The following is a 17,764-nucleotide window of genomic DNA, read 5'->3' as shown; positions in this document are numbered from 1 at the left end:
CTGGAACAACAGAAAAAAGAAAAGAAAAAAAGAATCAAAACATATATGATTAGAAAAACAAGGATGATATTCATTTAAAGTTGTACATAAAATGTATTCTTGTATTTTGTTATTGTAATCACTATAGTTTATATAAAGTTAAATATAGTTTGATAAACCAATAATGAGGACAGAAACATTTTTTCTATTTGTGGACATATAAGAAAGTAAGTTTCATGTTCCTATTCAATGACTTACTAATCTGAATATTAACACATTAACAATTAACACTTTATTTTTAATTACTATCAAATAGTGAAATCTCTTGTAATGCACTCCCAGGGTATCAGTGCCAGACTTTCCATTAATTATTGGCAGTAGAGAAGTCACCACCAGTTAGGGCAGTGTCGTTTGGGTACTTATTATTTTTAAAGTTGCAATAGAAAATAAGACCCTGTGGAAAAAAGTTTAAAAAGTTTAAGGTTATTACCACTTTTTATTTAGTATATAACAAAGAATTTAGTCTGCCAATGTGAAAGTAAAACTGTGGTGCAAATTATCGAGCATGTCATTGAATTATGATATAATGATGAAAATCAAAATAAGGGCTTTACCCTTTAACAATTTCCATGACTGTGTTTTACTTAGCCATTGTACACTTTAAGCAGTTTCTTCAGAACACCCAATTATTAAAAAGATTTATTAATATTTTCAGTGAATGTGATCACAATAAATAAATAATTCCCCAAGATAGCGCTTTTTTTCAAATGGGAAGATCAAAACCAGATAAGGTCTGAAATATCTGAGTGATACTGATTCATGAATTCAATCTTACAGTGAATTAGAGAGTAACTTCTATTTTCCTCTTCATCAACTTATCTGCGTTTTAAAGAAAAGAATGGGACCTGAGTAGAGACTCTAGAGAGGGAAATTGTAAACCTTGCAATGGTTCTTTTCCTACACTGTGGGTTGGAATCACCTGTAGAGCTTTTTTAAAAGAATAAAGACGCTTAACTTTTATGTCTAGATATTCTAATGCAATTACTTTGGGTAGGACCCTGTGGATCTGTTTTTTGTTGTTGTTTTTGTTTGTTTGATTTTTTTAATAATCCTCCAGGTGATTCTAATGTAGAGTCAATATTGAGAACCACTGGATCCCTGCATCATTTAGTTCAGATTGTCAACTTGTTCATATTGATTTATCAGATAGCAAGATGACTATCAGATGATGGCCGAACAGTCATACCTCTGGTAAAGTTGTCATATTTTCAATTAGATATGAAATTTTGTGTTTGCACCCTTCATTCTATAAAAATCACTTTCCTAAATATCCTCAACAGTATCCTTACTGCTGCCAAATTACAAGTTCACCAATCCACACAAAGCATGTGATATTTTTGCTTTTCTTGGTCTGCTGACTTGCTAATTCATTTCTTTTTATCTTTCTGGCTTTTGTTGCTTCTTATGTTTGTTTTGGCCACTCTCTTACTTTAGCTGATATCACATACAGAGGGCAAATTCAAAGACAGTGACCCATAATTCACCATATTTTATATTTTCCTCGTGGCTTGAAAAATTACCTCTTTGCTAAGAATTTCAAATATATGGTTTTGTCATTTTTTTCCCCAAGCTCCATCCTGCTCCTTCAATGACCTACTAGGTCAACCCACCAAAATTCTCATAGTCATTTCATGTGCATGCTCAAATCCAGCTTAATCACTGATGCTTTTGTTTCTCTATTATCATTCTCTTCCAATCCATCTTGAGTACTAGAACTAAACTTTCTCAAACACAGTTTTCATTACTGTCCAAATATCCTATGATTCTAGATTTCTAAGTATATAACCTCTATTACCCACTAGCCACCAAGATACATCCATAACTCAAGTCCAACAGATTCTTCATTCTTCTGCAGTTGTACTGGTTAGCCATGCTCATTCCATGCTCTGTGTTTTCTCCAGGTCTCCATGTTTTCCATTTCTTCCTCTTTAGCTATCAAAATTCTATATAATTTTCAAGACTCAGCTCAAGTCCCACTTTTTGCAAAATACAGTCTCTCATTTTTTTCCAGATTTTCTAATCCCTCTTCTTATATGGCATGGACAATTTTATATTTAATTTTTAAATTATTTTGTCATACTGTTAGTAGTTTCACATTCCTTAGTCATATATACAAATATATTATACACTTGATAAAGATAAGGAAAAACTTATAATTATTTTAATATTCCCACAGTACCTAGATGGGGGTTAATGACTTCTCAGTAAATATTTCCTAGTAGGTTGATTAAAAACAATGTGTTGTACACTGTTTTCAATGAGTATTTTTTTCTATGGGAAGAACTATCCTAACTGACTTTTGAAAATATTATAGTATATGCTATTAAAATGTGACTTTTTTAACATACGATAGAGATAAGAAAAAGAAGTGGTATGACTTAGGCTTCCTACACTATTATATTAAATTTATAACACAGGTTATAGGTAAAAATAGACGTGTCTGCGAATACATTAGAAAATAAAAATAATAAAAAATTTCATTTTTTCCATTTCATCATCATTATTGCCTAGGTTAATATAAATTTTAACAATAGCTAACACACAGTACTATGTGTCAGGAACTAATCTACACCCTTTACATGTATCAGCTCATTTAATTCTCACACAAATCTGAAGGGTAGCTACTATTATTATATGTTTCCTACAGGTGAGGAAACTGAGGCATAGGGAGGTTAAGACACATTTCTAAAGTCCTATTTTCACTTTCTGCCTTAGTCTATGTTTCGACCTTGGCAGATTGATTCAAGAAATTCTACTCTCAACACCTGAGCTCTCCATCCTGTACAGAAAGCTCAGAAAGGAGAAAGGGCATCAATACTTAAAATTCAAAACACTTTTCCAAATATTTTATTTTAGAATGCAGAGCATATTTATAACTTTCACCATGTTCACTTAATTAATCCCAGTTCTTATGATTTAATTGTCAAATTACTTTTGTCTGTTTGAAAGTGTCCTTTGAACTGCTGTCTTTGGACATCTGCAATAGTGAAAAAGTTCCCAACTTAAATTGTAAAGATAACGGGAGAGCTGCTGCATGATACATGTATTTAGTGTTCTTTAATTTAAAAATTTAAAATAAAAAATAAAGTATATAATCTCTTATTTATCTGATATTTAGATGCTACAAAACTGCCCATAGCTAGTGACGCCAAGACATTCAAATGAAGTTAGTATCCATTCAATCAGCTGCTTTCATTACGTAATGCCATTCAAACAACTGGACACATATTTATCATTTTTACTTCTTTCAATTTGAATAGTAACTTGTAAAAAGAACATGAGTGCTCTTTAAAAGTTAATTACATGGACAGGGTCCTGCCTCTTGAAAAGAGCATAACTACGGGGAATATCCTTTTTGCTCTGATCTTTAAGGACAATAATAATAATAATGTTATTATTATTATTATTACTAGTACTAATACAATATGAATCCTTTTCCCCACACATCAGTGACAAGAAGAGAGGGCAGAATTTATAGAATTAAGAAAATTGGATGAATTATCGTTTCTTATAACATTGAAGTATATTTATTATATGTGCTTATAAAATATGCTATAGGAATTTTAATTAATGTACTATATTATTGTATATTCTAGCTTGAAAATACTATAAAATTAGTCAACATCAAAATAAAATATTGTCATTACAAGCACGTTTTCTTAAGCTTCTGATTTTACATAGCACATAATGTACTCTAAAGATAAAAATAACTAGATCCTGAAAGTCATCTTACTAAAAGTCATCTCTACATTACCTCATCCAGCTAGTGGCATCTTAGAATTTTTTTTATATTAGATTTAAAAATTGTATTCCACCTTATAAAATAGAATGCTTTGGATCTTGTTCTGAACTCCAACATCATGAATGTAGACAGAATGTTATTTTATACTAACTTTATATCCTAAAAGAGTTGCCACTTAACTCATTTAGCTTCCCAATAAAATGTTGGATCATTGCCAACTGAGACTGTATTTTATTCACTCTTTTTACTTTCTTAGTCTAGCATGGTGCTGCCATGGAGAAGTAGTTCAAACAGAATTGTGAAATGAATGTATAATAAGAATGCATGAAAGCATGGACTTGAAGAAGATGAAATAATTTAAAAAAATACATTATGGAAAGCTCACAGTTTCTTTATAATTCCACCTTAAAATTTTAGAAGAGCCTAGTAGAAAAGTTGGCAAGAATAAATTCACTCAATTCAACATTTTAAAATATAAAAATTTATTTTTTTTTTTTTAAATTAAAAGTATTTTTTCCTTTATTTGCAAACCTACTCTCTTTGATAAACAACAAGAAGGGATGGAAAGAGACTACATAGAGTTCAGGTACTAAAGTAGGAAAAAGAATCTGGATTAGCCATTTAAACAACCAAATGCTTCCCATGAACACTACTGCAGTTTCCTGAATCTCTTATTAATTTGTTTCTTAGTTAAACTTTAAAGGTGCTATTATGGGAAGACGCACTTTAGAAATGTGTGTAGCTCATGTCCTCCATAATTCTGCTCACTCCTGGAAGTTCTAGTGATTGAATAGATAGTTTTTTCAAAGAACACAAGCTTTATTATTATTTTTTTCCTTTGAAAGTTTAATGTCAGATAAAAATTGTCTCCTTTTAAAATTATTTGGCTCTGTGTCAAATTAACGATTCAAAGAGATGAAGACCGAAATGCCTACTTGATAACAAATATATAATAATGATAAAAATTAAAGCATTATAACTTTCTCTGTGATCAACCATAGAGAATATATATTTGTAACTAGCTATTAAACATTTGAGAAAAAAATTGTAGGAAAATAACTTTAAAATAATGTTGGCTTGTTATTGTTGCTAAAAAAAATTGGCATAAATAATCTGTCTTGATGAGAGTTTAATTATTTCTATTCAAAAATAAAAATAAGAAAGCACAAGAGTATATTTTATATCCTACATAAGCTGTAATGGATAAATGTAAAATGTATTTTAAAATTATGAAGTAAATTAACATTTTTTGCTTTATGAGTAACTTTTTTCTTTTTGTCTCATTAACTTTACTCCTGACATTTAAAAGTAAATATTCTTTAAATTAAAAAAAAATAAAAATATTTATATATATATATATATTTAATCAGGGTTTGTTTCCCCAGATACACTATTATGTTTAAATTTCCCTTTCTTGTTCACCCTCATAACCACTGTACAAGAACAATGAAAATAATATGTATGTCCACTAAGGCAATATACCAAGTATAAAAAGTTACACACACATTTTTCTTATTGAATATATTCAACGTGTAACATTGTGTAAGATTTAGGTGTACAGCATATTACTATGATACATTTATATATACTGTAATATTTATAATTGTTGATGATGTAGAGTTGCATACATCTTAATTTCCATATAAATAGCCTAATTTTCCCAGGACATCTGAAAGTTTGAAGCATGAAGCATATAAAATAACATTTGTGTAACCAAAATGAGGAAAGGGTAAGAAAGTGATAGCCTATAATTCTTCTTAGATTTCTAAAATAAATAGATTAGCCAGACAAAATATTAGAAAAAAAAAGTAGTAAACCTAATTATTTAAGTCTGCATCATTTCCTTCATGTTGACATGATAAAATTTGAAATGTCAGAATAATTTCACCTAACAACTTTTTTATGTTTATATTTTCTTGTATAGGAAAAATATCTTTCTCTCTGAAGTGTATCAAATAATTAATATATGAAAAATACTGTAGATTTATTTTCCCTAAAAACTGTTATCAATTTTGAAAATATGTTTTAACCCTAAAAATATAACAATAAATCATACTTATACAGCTAAATACTTTGAAATGAACTGTTTAATGCTTTCCAAACAGGTAACCCAATTTGACATTTTCCTACTGATATCTGCTATTTTTGGTTTCGTATTCTCAAATCTAACAAAATGTGAAAAATCACATTTTAAAATTAGGACACTTTAAAATATTTGATACCAACAGGCTCCAAGTTTGCTTCTTGATAAGTGATGTAATTGCTCAATTTGTGCCATTTACTGTTACAAATACAACTCAATAAATATGTGGGTAGAAAATCCTTTACTGATATAACTATAATGAATGATTTTTTTAAGAAATAGTTTTAAACTCATTTCATCAGATGATTTAGAATTGAATAAAAATAAATAATGTTAAAAACGTATTTTTGCTAAGAAGATAATATTTATTTAAAATAACTAATCTTATTTATTATCAATAAGGCATTTTAGAAGTCAGATGTGGTATCATGAATGGCTTCTTTTAAAATTTATAATATGTATCTGCAGGAACAGTAAGGCAGGGTATTTCTACAAACTGCTGATTGATTTATATTGAAAAAATTCATAGCTTTCTTAAAAATCTTATTTTATGTTCATATATGGTAATATAACAATGAATATTCAAATTCAATGATTCTTAATCTGAGATTAATGGATGAACTTCAGATCATCTATAAATCCCTGAATGTTAAGCAAAATTGTGCATTGGGGCAGCACATAAATATGTGTACCTCAGTTCATTTCATGAGATTTTTCAAAATAAAACAAAAATTAATTAGCTAGTTAATTCATTTACAAAATATCTGATTTAAGTGTTTGTATAAATTAACTCAAATTAAAATATTTTTCCTTAAATGAAAAATTGCTATTTAAATAAATTTTTCCTTAGAAAGATAATTATGTTGAAATTTAGATACGTTCAAACAAAAATTCCTACAAGAAACCATTAATTTGATGATTTTCACTCATTTTTTTATCTCACATACTAGAATTAGAAAACTAGAATGTTATCAACATGCTAGATCAAAAGAGTTTTTTCTTTTACATTTTGAAACAATCTGAGCTCCAAAGTTTACCACAATAACCCAATAACTCAATATGCATTTAAATACAAGAAAATATTGAATAATCATGCATGTTATATAAATATTAATGCAGTTAATTTGGTAAATACACATTTTTATAAAACACACAAACAACACAGACACCACAAACTTCACTCTTGCACTAGAGAAAGAAACAAAAAAAAAGAGTACACTCACAGATAGAAAACTTGTTGCTGTTGTCTTTCCCTGGAAACAATTTAAATCCTCTAGATTTAAAATCTATGGCCTTTTTCACTAGTTAAGAAAACAAACAAAAACATGTATCAGGATACACAAGTTTAAAATGAAATTCAGGTTAACAAATTTTGTTAGCATGGAATTATGCAAGTTAAAAAAACTGCTTTCTTAAGCCTGATATAGGGCACCCAGAAGAAAATAAAGAAGAAAAAAATAGCAATCTGATCACTAAGCAGTAAAAATACCAAGCAGTATAAAAGGATTTTAATTGTACTATAGGGAGAATCTTGCATACATGTATAGGTACTTTTTAACACTACCCAGTTTTAATAGAAGAGCAAAACATTAACTCTTTATCATAAAACATTTGAATTCATCAAATTTTATGGAATAAATTAAACTAGAAAAATAAAAATACTGATACATTATAAAAGTGGGATGAATTTAATGAGCTTGGTTTTTAAAATAAACTAGTGTACTTTTAAGGTAATTTAACCTAATTGAAATATTAGGACACATTTAAGAAAATTACATAATTGAAAAAACTTAAAATACATTTTAGTATTTCTGCCAATAACCATTTCCTTTCATACACATTGCTTGTGAACGATGATTGATGTTCAGTCCATATTGTACAAAATTTATGAAAGTGAATTACAACTTTTTGGATTTCATCTAAAATATCTTGCTACTCTTTTTGATATTATTATATGAAAAATCAACATCATAAGAGGCTGGCATATTTCATTGTGTACTATATTAAAGTAGATATGAATGGATTTGCCTTAAAAAACATACAAGTTCAATGAAGTAACTTGGAACATTTTAAAAACATTTTTTCAAGTATTTTGGATGAAGGAAAAAAAAGTATTATTTCCTTTTAAGTATAAATTATTTTATTAACTACAGCTGCTATATAATTTTTAAAGGGATAAACTATAGTTCAGAAGACTACTTTCTACTTTATTTAAATTTTTAATGACCCCAAGTGAAATAAAGAAAAACTATTTAATTAAAACCTCACCCCACTAATTAAAAATGTTATGTAATCTGATCTAATGAGATATTTAAATAACAATTATTTTCTTTACAAAAAACACATGAACAAGAATCCAAGGGATATATTTAGCTTCCTCAATTATAATTTGAATTTTTTACATAATGCATTTTATGAGGTTTATAGGTAGAAATGATAGCTTGAAACATTTAGGCAATTAGGTTTTGTTCACTCCGTGAATTTGAAAAAAGCAAAACAATTTTTGTTAGATAGTTTAAAATGATCATTTCACTAAATCTTACTTGCCATTTTACCCAATTAATTCAAATTAAGGATATTTTATTGCCTTTGAAACATTTTAAGGTAATTTTTTTCTTGTCACTACCTTCAAAAGTAGAAAGGTAGAGGCAGACTCTTATGGCTTACTGAAATACACAGCTGTAAACTATCTATACATAGTACATATAAAAAATATGAAAATGATCATTGGAGTAGGATTTAAGAGACCTGATTCCTAGCAATTAGTAGTTGTTGATTTTGGACAAGAGTCTGCCTTTTTACCTGTCTCTTCTCTTAAAATAAGTAGCTAGGACTAGGTGACTGCTCAGTTGCTTTACAATTTTGAGATTCTTTATCTGAGGCCCTTTATTTACAGTGAAAGAATGACTACATCTCTCTCAAGTTATGTTTTTCGTTGTAATTCTCTTCCACACCCCAGCCCCCAAGGTAAGCTCAAGTTTAGTCTTACTGTTGTATTTGGTTGGCTGCTCTAAATTTAGTTCTGCCACTTGTAAATTTTCCTGCTGCCTGAAAATTATTTTTAACAAAATTTACATTTTGTATTTTGAGGCATAATTCTAGATTCTCCCAATCCAAACATGAATTATAAGTAGGAATTCTACCTCTACTTTTCTCTGCATTATAAGATTTGACTTTAAGTATTACAAAGGGGTTGGAAAATTTCATAGTAGTTTTAACACAAATCTGGAATTCTTAAATATTTTTTTTTTAATGAAAAGATCGTAAACTCAAAGGAGAAAATTGAAGAAGAAAAATCCAGAGGGTCAAAGAGCTCAGTTACTAGAAATAGAGGATTTTGAAAACAACTCTGTGTGTGTGTGTGTGTGAGTGTGTGTGTATAAACTAGGTTTATGTAATGGGCTTATATCTAAATTTGACTATTTGGTTGGTGAGGTCAGGGACAATACCTAGCTAAGAAAATGTCATCTCAGACCAAGAAGTTTTAAACAGTTTCCTGGTTCTGAAGGGACTTAACCTTATTTTTTAAAAGCATCTATTTGTCAATTTAAATTGAAGAAAAGTGAAAAGTATAAATAATTGTAATACAGATGCAGAAGATGGAAAGCCAGGAGAATAACCATTTTAGGAGATAAAAAGGAGTGAAGAGAAAATAATATAAAATTTAAATTCACCCAAAACTTTAAAATATGTTAAACAGGAAACACATACTTTAGATATTTTTATAATTTCAATAGAAAGAGCATACAGCATATCTCTTCTTGAATAAATTGAAAGGACAAATACTGTAAGTACCAATTGCAAGACGCTGCTCTAAATCATAAATCAGTGAAACGTTAATTCTCAAATATATGCCATAAAAACATATATTATATATTACAAGGTATATGTATTAAGTACCAACATGACATCAAGCAATGGCGTTTCTAGTGATCACATTTAACTTATAAAATTAACCTGACCTTTCTAACAAGTGTATTACAGTTATAAGATGTCAAATTTATTTTATCATAAAGATATTAAAATATGTTGTGGTATTTTACATAATTTTATAAATATTAAAAGACAGTTTGTTGTTTGTGTCGATTCCTTCCACTGTACTATTTCTCAAAAGCAGCAACATTATTTTACTCTAGTAGTACTATGAGTGAATGAATATATGCAATATTGTAAATTCTGGTTTATTTAACTAAAGGTATTTTGTTTGGAGGATTTCCTTTGTTAATCATGAATTAGGAAGGAAAGAAGTGATAAAAGAATGGATGTTCAAGATGAAGCACCTTCATGTGTAAAGCTATTTTAAATACATAAAAAGTATGTATGTTCTAATAAATTTTTAATACATTTCATTAACTGCAAGACATGTAGACATATGTGCCAAGATCCCTTTCCTTTATTTTCTTCTGCTTTTCACTTTTCACATGTCAAATAATTTTGTTCATTTTTGTTTATTACTTTTTTGGTTTGACTCGTGCTTTTTTTTAGCATAATGAAAATATTTTATAATACAGAAAATGTCTGGCAGAAAGGAATATATTAGGCCAACAATCAAATCCATCTGTTTAGTTGTAAGCCCCAGACACTAGGGAAAAACATTTTGTTTCTGTAATCCTCATTTAAGCAGTTTAAACCACTACAGAGGATTATAACTGTACTATTTTCCAGATCAATTATTGTTCGGTTATTTTCAAAAAGAATTTGAATTTTAAAAACTTAAACAAAAAAAAAAAACTGATGGTGACTGATTTTACTTAAACCTCATCTAACTTCCATGTTAATTGGCTAAAGTCACTTACTTGAAATTATTTAAATTACAATGCCTTATTATAAAGATTAATCATATATGCACATACATGGATAAATTGCTAGATTTAGTTTCAAATGTCAACTTTTTTTGTGAAACAGGTGGCACATGAGTTTATGTTGAAGAATCTCTGTTAGTAGGAACAAAGTGCTGGTGCCATTCTTTAACATTAGGAAACTGACCACAATACACAGATGCACTAAAGGGAATTCAACCATCAGTTGGAGGCTTAGAAAACATGACCTTTACGTGGTCCGTCTATCACCCCAGCCTCTAAAACTTGAAGTCATAAAACATTTCCCGGATTCAAGTTCCTTATTTTAAAATTGATAGACTCTTCACTATATAATCTCAAAAGTCACACACCAATAATTTTTTATTCTATTTCACTCCTATGTATATACAGTGAAAATTTGTAATTTTTCAGAACATTTATCTTAGAAAAAGAAGAAACAGACATGTTTAATATTAGTGAGCAGAATATTTTTTCATTGGAAAAAACTACTTTAGATTTGTATGGGACTCCTGTAGAAAAACATTGGCACTATTTATTAAATGTTATCAGAACATCTAAAAACCCTTTCATTTTCTACTTAAATTATATTCAAATATGATAAAAATAAAACAAATGAAACATTCTGTTTAACTTAATCTTCCAAATTTGTAGTATTTATTTTGACAATAACTTATCTTGCAAGTGGCAGTAGCTGCATTATAAATCTACAATTAAGTAAGAATATGATGGTCCTTGTGAAAAGGAAAATAATTTCTTTTGAGAAAGTCATTTGTATCCTACTGATTTATTTTTGTTATTTTTGTTTCAACTTCTCAAATGTACAATGCCTTTCTCTTCTTTTAAACTGTTTTTGACATCATGCTATCTAGATATATAATTCCTACTTTTTATTTTGAATTAAGTATCATCTTTATCTTTATACTCAATAAATAAACTATACTAATAAAATAAACTTCATCAGTTTTTGTTTTGGTTATTAAAACTAATGTGTGTTCGTGTGTGCGTGTGTGTGTTCCATTTTGAGAACACGGCACATCTCACCATTGACAGTAGATCCATTTACATGGGTATTAGAATATATAATCAATCACTTGCTAAGGGATTTTATATAGATCTAGATAATGTTAAAACACAGTGTGTTATTTGTGACATTTCTCTCACTGGACCAGGAGTTGGGAAACCTGTACTCTAGTCCCATAAGACATGGAACAAGTTGTTTAACTTCTCTATATATTCCTAAGAGATTCATTCATTTACCCTTAAGTATTTAGGTGTAGAATTTAGAGCAAAGGAAGAAGAGAAGACTAATTAATCAGAATTCTCAATTCTATCTCAAAGATTAAAATGTTTTTAGAGATTCTAAAAGTATTTTAGTATGTTCAGAGGAAAAGTTTTGTTTGTTTGAAAGTAAATTGTGGCTCCAGGTCACAGGCCTAAAGACACTACAATTTAACACTTTTTTTCTACATCCTGTACTGGCAGAACTCTTCTTCAGAACATATTTAGCATGGAAGCTGCTAATTAGTCACTCCATCCATATTATCCTTAGAAGAAGAAAGATCAAGAAACTACACTGATGCCAGTAAAAACTAGGTAGTATTCTTGTGGTGTCTGCTTTACTATCTTTCATATAAGATTTACCACTGGATACAAATTTCTGAGAAAAGAATATTTGCTTTATAAATGTTGCTGTAGTGTAATTTTAGAAAATGATTAAAGGTATGCTGCAAGTAAATCATATTTCTGGACTACACAGTAAAAAAAGGTATAATAGAAAATTCAGCAGCATATTAATAAGTGGTTCATGAGTCTTTGTGAAAAATATTTTATTTTAGAATATGTTAAAATAAAAGAAAAGAAATAATACTGGCCTTCATTTGATGAGAAAATTAGTGGTGCAATGAAATATGTTCAATAGCACTGAAAATTCATTTGTAAAGACATATATTAGGGATATGCAAGAGCCAAAATATTCTCAAATTTAAAATGATAGACCAATTAATTTTAAAAGAAATGATATATATTCAATTTTATAATTACTTAAAATCTAATGTTTCTGCCTTTTAAAAATCTCTAGAGATAAGTAATATGGTTTAGACACTCCAGTATTTTTTTAAGTCCTAAACGTCTACTTATGCTACCCTGCTAGTTTGTGGCTAGCACTTACTCTTGCATATTGAATATGTAAGTATAAAATTTATATGATGCCCTATTTTTAGTTGAAAGAAAATTTACAATTATACATTGCACCATATACTTAAATTCTAAGAATCAGGACATGGCAAGAGTTCAGTAAATGTTAGTTATTTTATTATTATTATTATTTATAATTTTAAGATCTAGTCAGTTTCAGATGTCATTCCAATTGGGGATGCACTATACTAAAATTTTTCAACTACTTTGTGTTATGTCTTTTTCACTGTGTAGGGATGTTATACAAATTCATAAACTTTCCCTGGATTTCCAACTTAAATTTTATTTTTTATATAAAGTTATAAACCTCCCCATATTCTTTGGTCAAGATAGTAAATTTAGTATAAATGTATAGAAACACACACACATATATATATATATAAAATCATATTAGTTTATATGAACATATGTGTAGTTATTCAACATATTTAAGGTGTTCTTGTAACAGGCCCATTTTCACTTTTACAAAAGAGGATTCTAGGGCTATAACGTCTCAAAGTTGTAACAAGATCACCCTAGACTCCAAATCTTTGAAATCTTATTTTTCAACCACTTCAGACTAAGGAATAAGTCTAAAATTTTTACTTGGAAAACTGAACAGAGTTGCAAGTGTGAAAAGGAGACATCATATTTTATAAAATCAATTTGTTAATTTTCACGTCTTCTAGATTTAATTTTGTTATTTTTTATTTGAGAGACAGTGGATGCTAATGAATAAAGACACTAAATTCTGTATGTGGGCTTTCTTCCCTTCCAGAAATGGAACAACTTCAGAAATCCATAACACTTACGTAGGTACCAGCAGATGCACCAGCAATGCTTGGCGTAACAGGTCTTACAGTTATGGTGTGCAGTAAAATGTCAGGATTATAAGAAAAATGTGGGATTTTATATATTCTCTTTAGGGATTCTTATAATTGGCATATTGAAAGTCACCATATGGGAAGAGTTACCATTGGTATGGTTCACGAATACTTTCAACACTTTTAAAACTGTCTCAGCCATCAATTTAATTAAATTTCAATCCTCATTTTCTGACAGCTTCAAATGAACTTTTTTTAATCATCTTTAGTCCTGCAGTTAAATATTAAGATCCACTCAATTCAATCATTTTCTTATGCCCTTTTTTGTTTTGATAGCTCATATTTTTTGAATGATAATTATTTCATGCTTGTTTTATTTTAATTTCTGTTCTCTTTTCACTAATTTTAGCAAATATAATTTTACTATAAAGTGTAACATGAAAAATAATACTCAATTTTTCTTTTTTCTTTCTTTTTTTTTATGCTTAGAATGACTCTCGCTTTCATATGTATGCCTTAGAGAACATGAACATTAGGCAAAACTTCTCAAATGACCTCAAGAACAAAAATATACCTTCAAGTTTATAATGTTTTCTAATTCAAAATAAATGAGGTAATTTTATGTCACATATTTGTTTTATGCACAATGTCAGAGATCACTTATCTACAATGTAATGCCTTCCAATACGAGACTAATTGGGAAAGAGGCCAACTGCTTGAATAAGAGTGACCACAATTCATGAGTATCATGACTGACGGCAGTGGAATATATTCTTCCATTACAAATTTAAGAACACTGAATAATTTTAAATATAATATCCAGAAAATGTCATTACTTTAATAAGTAGCAATATTCCTTCATCCTTCTGATTTCAGATTATTATATTTCATCCAAGTTCTTCATGAAGGCTTGGTATCACTACCTGGATTGTTTTAAACAAGCACAGATAGACTCTGACAGTGTATCTGATACAGGGTTATGCTGCTAAATTCATGGCTATTGAAGACCACAAAGCACTCTCATCATAACCCATCTATGTTTTCCTCATAGCCCAACTATATTGTCCACATGCCTTTCCAGACCTATTCTCCTCCTTGTTCTTTGTACAGAGGTTGATCTGCATAGGCTACATCCTGCTACACAAACTGTGGCATTACACTAGCAGCACTGGCATCACCTAGGAACTTGTTAGAAAAGCAGATTATCAAGCCCCATCCCAGACTTACTGAATTAAAAATTACAGTTTAACAAGACCACTATGTGATTCTTATGAACACTTAAGTTTGAGATGCTCTAGACTCTATCAACAGACTCTCTGATCCTCTGGAGAATTCCAGCAGGAGGATGGAGGGAGGGAGGAAAGTAAGATCAGGATTATCCTGCAGCGTCCCTCCCATTATGTTGACTGGAAATGTGCCCTTAACTGAAGGTTACCAGTCCTTTCATGACAGACTGATATACATATCTCTCTGTCCAACATCTCTCCCCTCCCTCATCCCAGTGGGTTGGGAATGGTGACAGCCCAGCTGCTACTACCCTAGCTGCATGATCCCTTGTGGTTCCTTTACATCAGCTCATTTAGAAATAATCCCTTTGTAAGTGAACCTTCCTTGAATTAGCCCATGTTCAACTGTTTCCCAAAGGACACTAATGGATATACCACTGGCACAAGAAAATCATTAGAAATTTGATTTTTCAGATACTATATTAAACATCATCTCTTAAGTTGTCTATAATGACTCATATACTTAAACAGATAATATCTAAGTAGAATAGGGATGGCTGTTGCTCATCATTCTACCATTGGTTGCTTACTTGTTTCCTAGGGAATATTTTGACATCTAGATCACACATCTTATGTTCTTTTCTAGCAATTATCTCCTCAAGAAGACAGGAATTCACAAGGAGAGAGGAGATAGTGAGTTGGCTCTCTTGAGGTTGGAGAGTAATTGAAACAAGGGTAAAACTGGCAAGAAAAAAAAAAATGTGGGACTAACAGAAACCCCAGATAAACTGGAATGCTGCGCATTATTTTAGTAACAACTTATACATGAGATCTGTATGAACAGAGCTAAATACAGCTGTATATATCAGTTGTTTCCATAATTCTCTATCAATATTGCATTAGACTATATATTTTATTTCTAAGGAAATAAGCTATGTAAGAAATTTAAAAGTCTGTGCTAATCGTTTCCTTAATTTGTTCACATATCTTTACCTGATAAAATTTTTATGTAACTATAGTGTATTTTCTTCTTGTAAAGACTCAAGAAGGGGACAGTATCATTTATTGTTTGTGTGTCTAAAGCATAGGTACTCTGCCTACTGTCTTATTTTAACCACAAAATAGCCACTCAAAATGAGATTATTTCCCTCCTTTCTAGATGTAAAAATGGAGAAGGGCTAAGTAGATTGCCCAATACATATACTACTAAAATATATTCACTCATTTGACTTTGAACTACACCCATCCTAGCAACTACACCACCACCTGACTATGAATAACAGCATGCCATATATCCAATCAGAACTCCCAAGGGTATGCCCTGGGAAATCACAAATAGATTGGATTAGTATACCCTATCCTCATTTTTTTTTAATGCAATGCTAATAATAGATAAATTTAAGTAGTCAATAATATCTGATTTTAAGCATGGTTTACTTTAGTATGGAGCAGAAGCAGCTTCATTAACTGAATTTAATACTGAATACTGAATAACATTAATTGTTAACTGATAGTGCCAGGCATAATCCCATGGCGTAAAGCTTCTTAATGCCTTATTTTAAAAGTATAAACAGATGAATAAAAAGGTGTAGCAAAAGCCAACTGCTAGATGAAACTCAAATTAGCATACAGTCTTTTTAGTAAATCAACTTTGGCTACATTCCTTTCTAATGGGAAAGTTCAGGAGAGTTGATGATCACTGCCACCCCCCACCAACACCCTCCTCCGGATGTAAGCCGACTAAATGAAAATTTTCTAACTTCTCTGGACTCTGGATAAAATCAACTTAGAAATTTCTCACACTTTAATCCCATTTGGTATTATGAAGAAATGCCATTTGAAGACTATTTTAAACAACGAACAATCAAGCATCAACACTAAAAATCAATAGTCCATGATTTAGAATACAAATGATGACTACATATGAAGAGAAAAATATACTATATGATCTACCCAAACTTAACACCATGCTGTTCTGCCATATATTAAGGTTCTTCTCTTCCTAAAATTGTAAAGCTTAATTATGTGATTTCACTCCGTGCACAGCAGGGTAGCCATATGCTCTAGAAAACTACATGCAAGGGAAGCAGCTCGTTGCAAAAGTGGGTGAAAATACCCTGAAATAATTCCGAACAAGATAAAAATGTCTCTAATATAGGACCATTTCTTCATACTCCAAAAGGCAGAGGAGTCCACTTTGGCACCAGCTTTGAGCACAAATAGGAAGCTTAACCCCTTCAAAATATTTTAACAAGGAAAAAGATATTAAAAGTCACAAAGCTCACATTGTGATCATCTCATTCACAGGCAAAATAATTAGCTCTGATAACCATTTGCGGAAATCAGTTACACATAAAACCATTGCCATCTCTGTCCTTTAAAGTTAAGATGCCCCTTTTAAGCTCTACATATTATTATTATTTCCCCTTGTTTGCTCATTCTATAAAAAATGAGAAATAATATGTTAATATAAAGAATAAGCTATCAAAATGTCTGATTAATGATTATTGGTGGGCATAAAAATGGGGTTGAAAATCTGAAAAAATACAATTTATGAAATAAGATCATTGTTACAAGATGATGGCTGCAGTTAATGCTAAAAGATATACGCTTCCTAAGATTTACTTAAAGGAAAACAAAAACACCGGGTCATCAGAAGTTGTTAAAATCTCTGCAAAGGGATAACTCAAAAGCATGCCTTAAGGAGTAGCACTGAATAAAACTGTTAAAATGATTATCTGCAGATACGTCATTTGTGAAAAAAATAATTTTCACTGCTTGATATTGTCATAAATATCCTCAGGCATTTGGAGTATTTTTATCCAATACCTTTTAAAATTGTATAAATCTGTTACCGA

General features: G+C 30.0%; 1 protein-coding gene across 3 annotated transcripts in view; it reads right to left on the bottom strand.

Moving 5' to 3' along the window:
• The window catches only part of CSMD3 (CUB and Sushi multiple domains 3), a 1,196,954-nt gene that overhangs the window by 726,115 nt on the left and 453,075 nt on the right, over positions 1-17,764 (bottom strand). For 2 of the 3 annotated variants that reach the window (XM_036830958.1, XM_036830959.1), the window contains one exon: positions 7,088-7,165. The exons of the other annotated variant lie outside the window; for it this stretch is intronic. In XM_036830958.1, the coding sequence (XP_036686853.1) occupies positions 7,088-7,165 (78 nt within the window). The remainder of the gene's footprint in view (positions 1-7,087; positions 7,166-17,764) is intronic. 3 annotated transcript variants of the gene reach the window in all.

The sequence above is a fragment of the Balaenoptera musculus genome, chromosome 17 (genome assembly GCF_009873245.2).
Source record: "Balaenoptera musculus isolate JJ_BM4_2016_0621 chromosome 17, mBalMus1.pri.v3, whole genome shotgun sequence".
NCBI classification, from domain to species: domain Eukaryota; kingdom Metazoa; phylum Chordata; class Mammalia; order Artiodactyla; family Balaenopteridae; genus Balaenoptera; species Balaenoptera musculus.
This window is presented reverse-complemented; position numbering and strand designations above follow the sequence as displayed.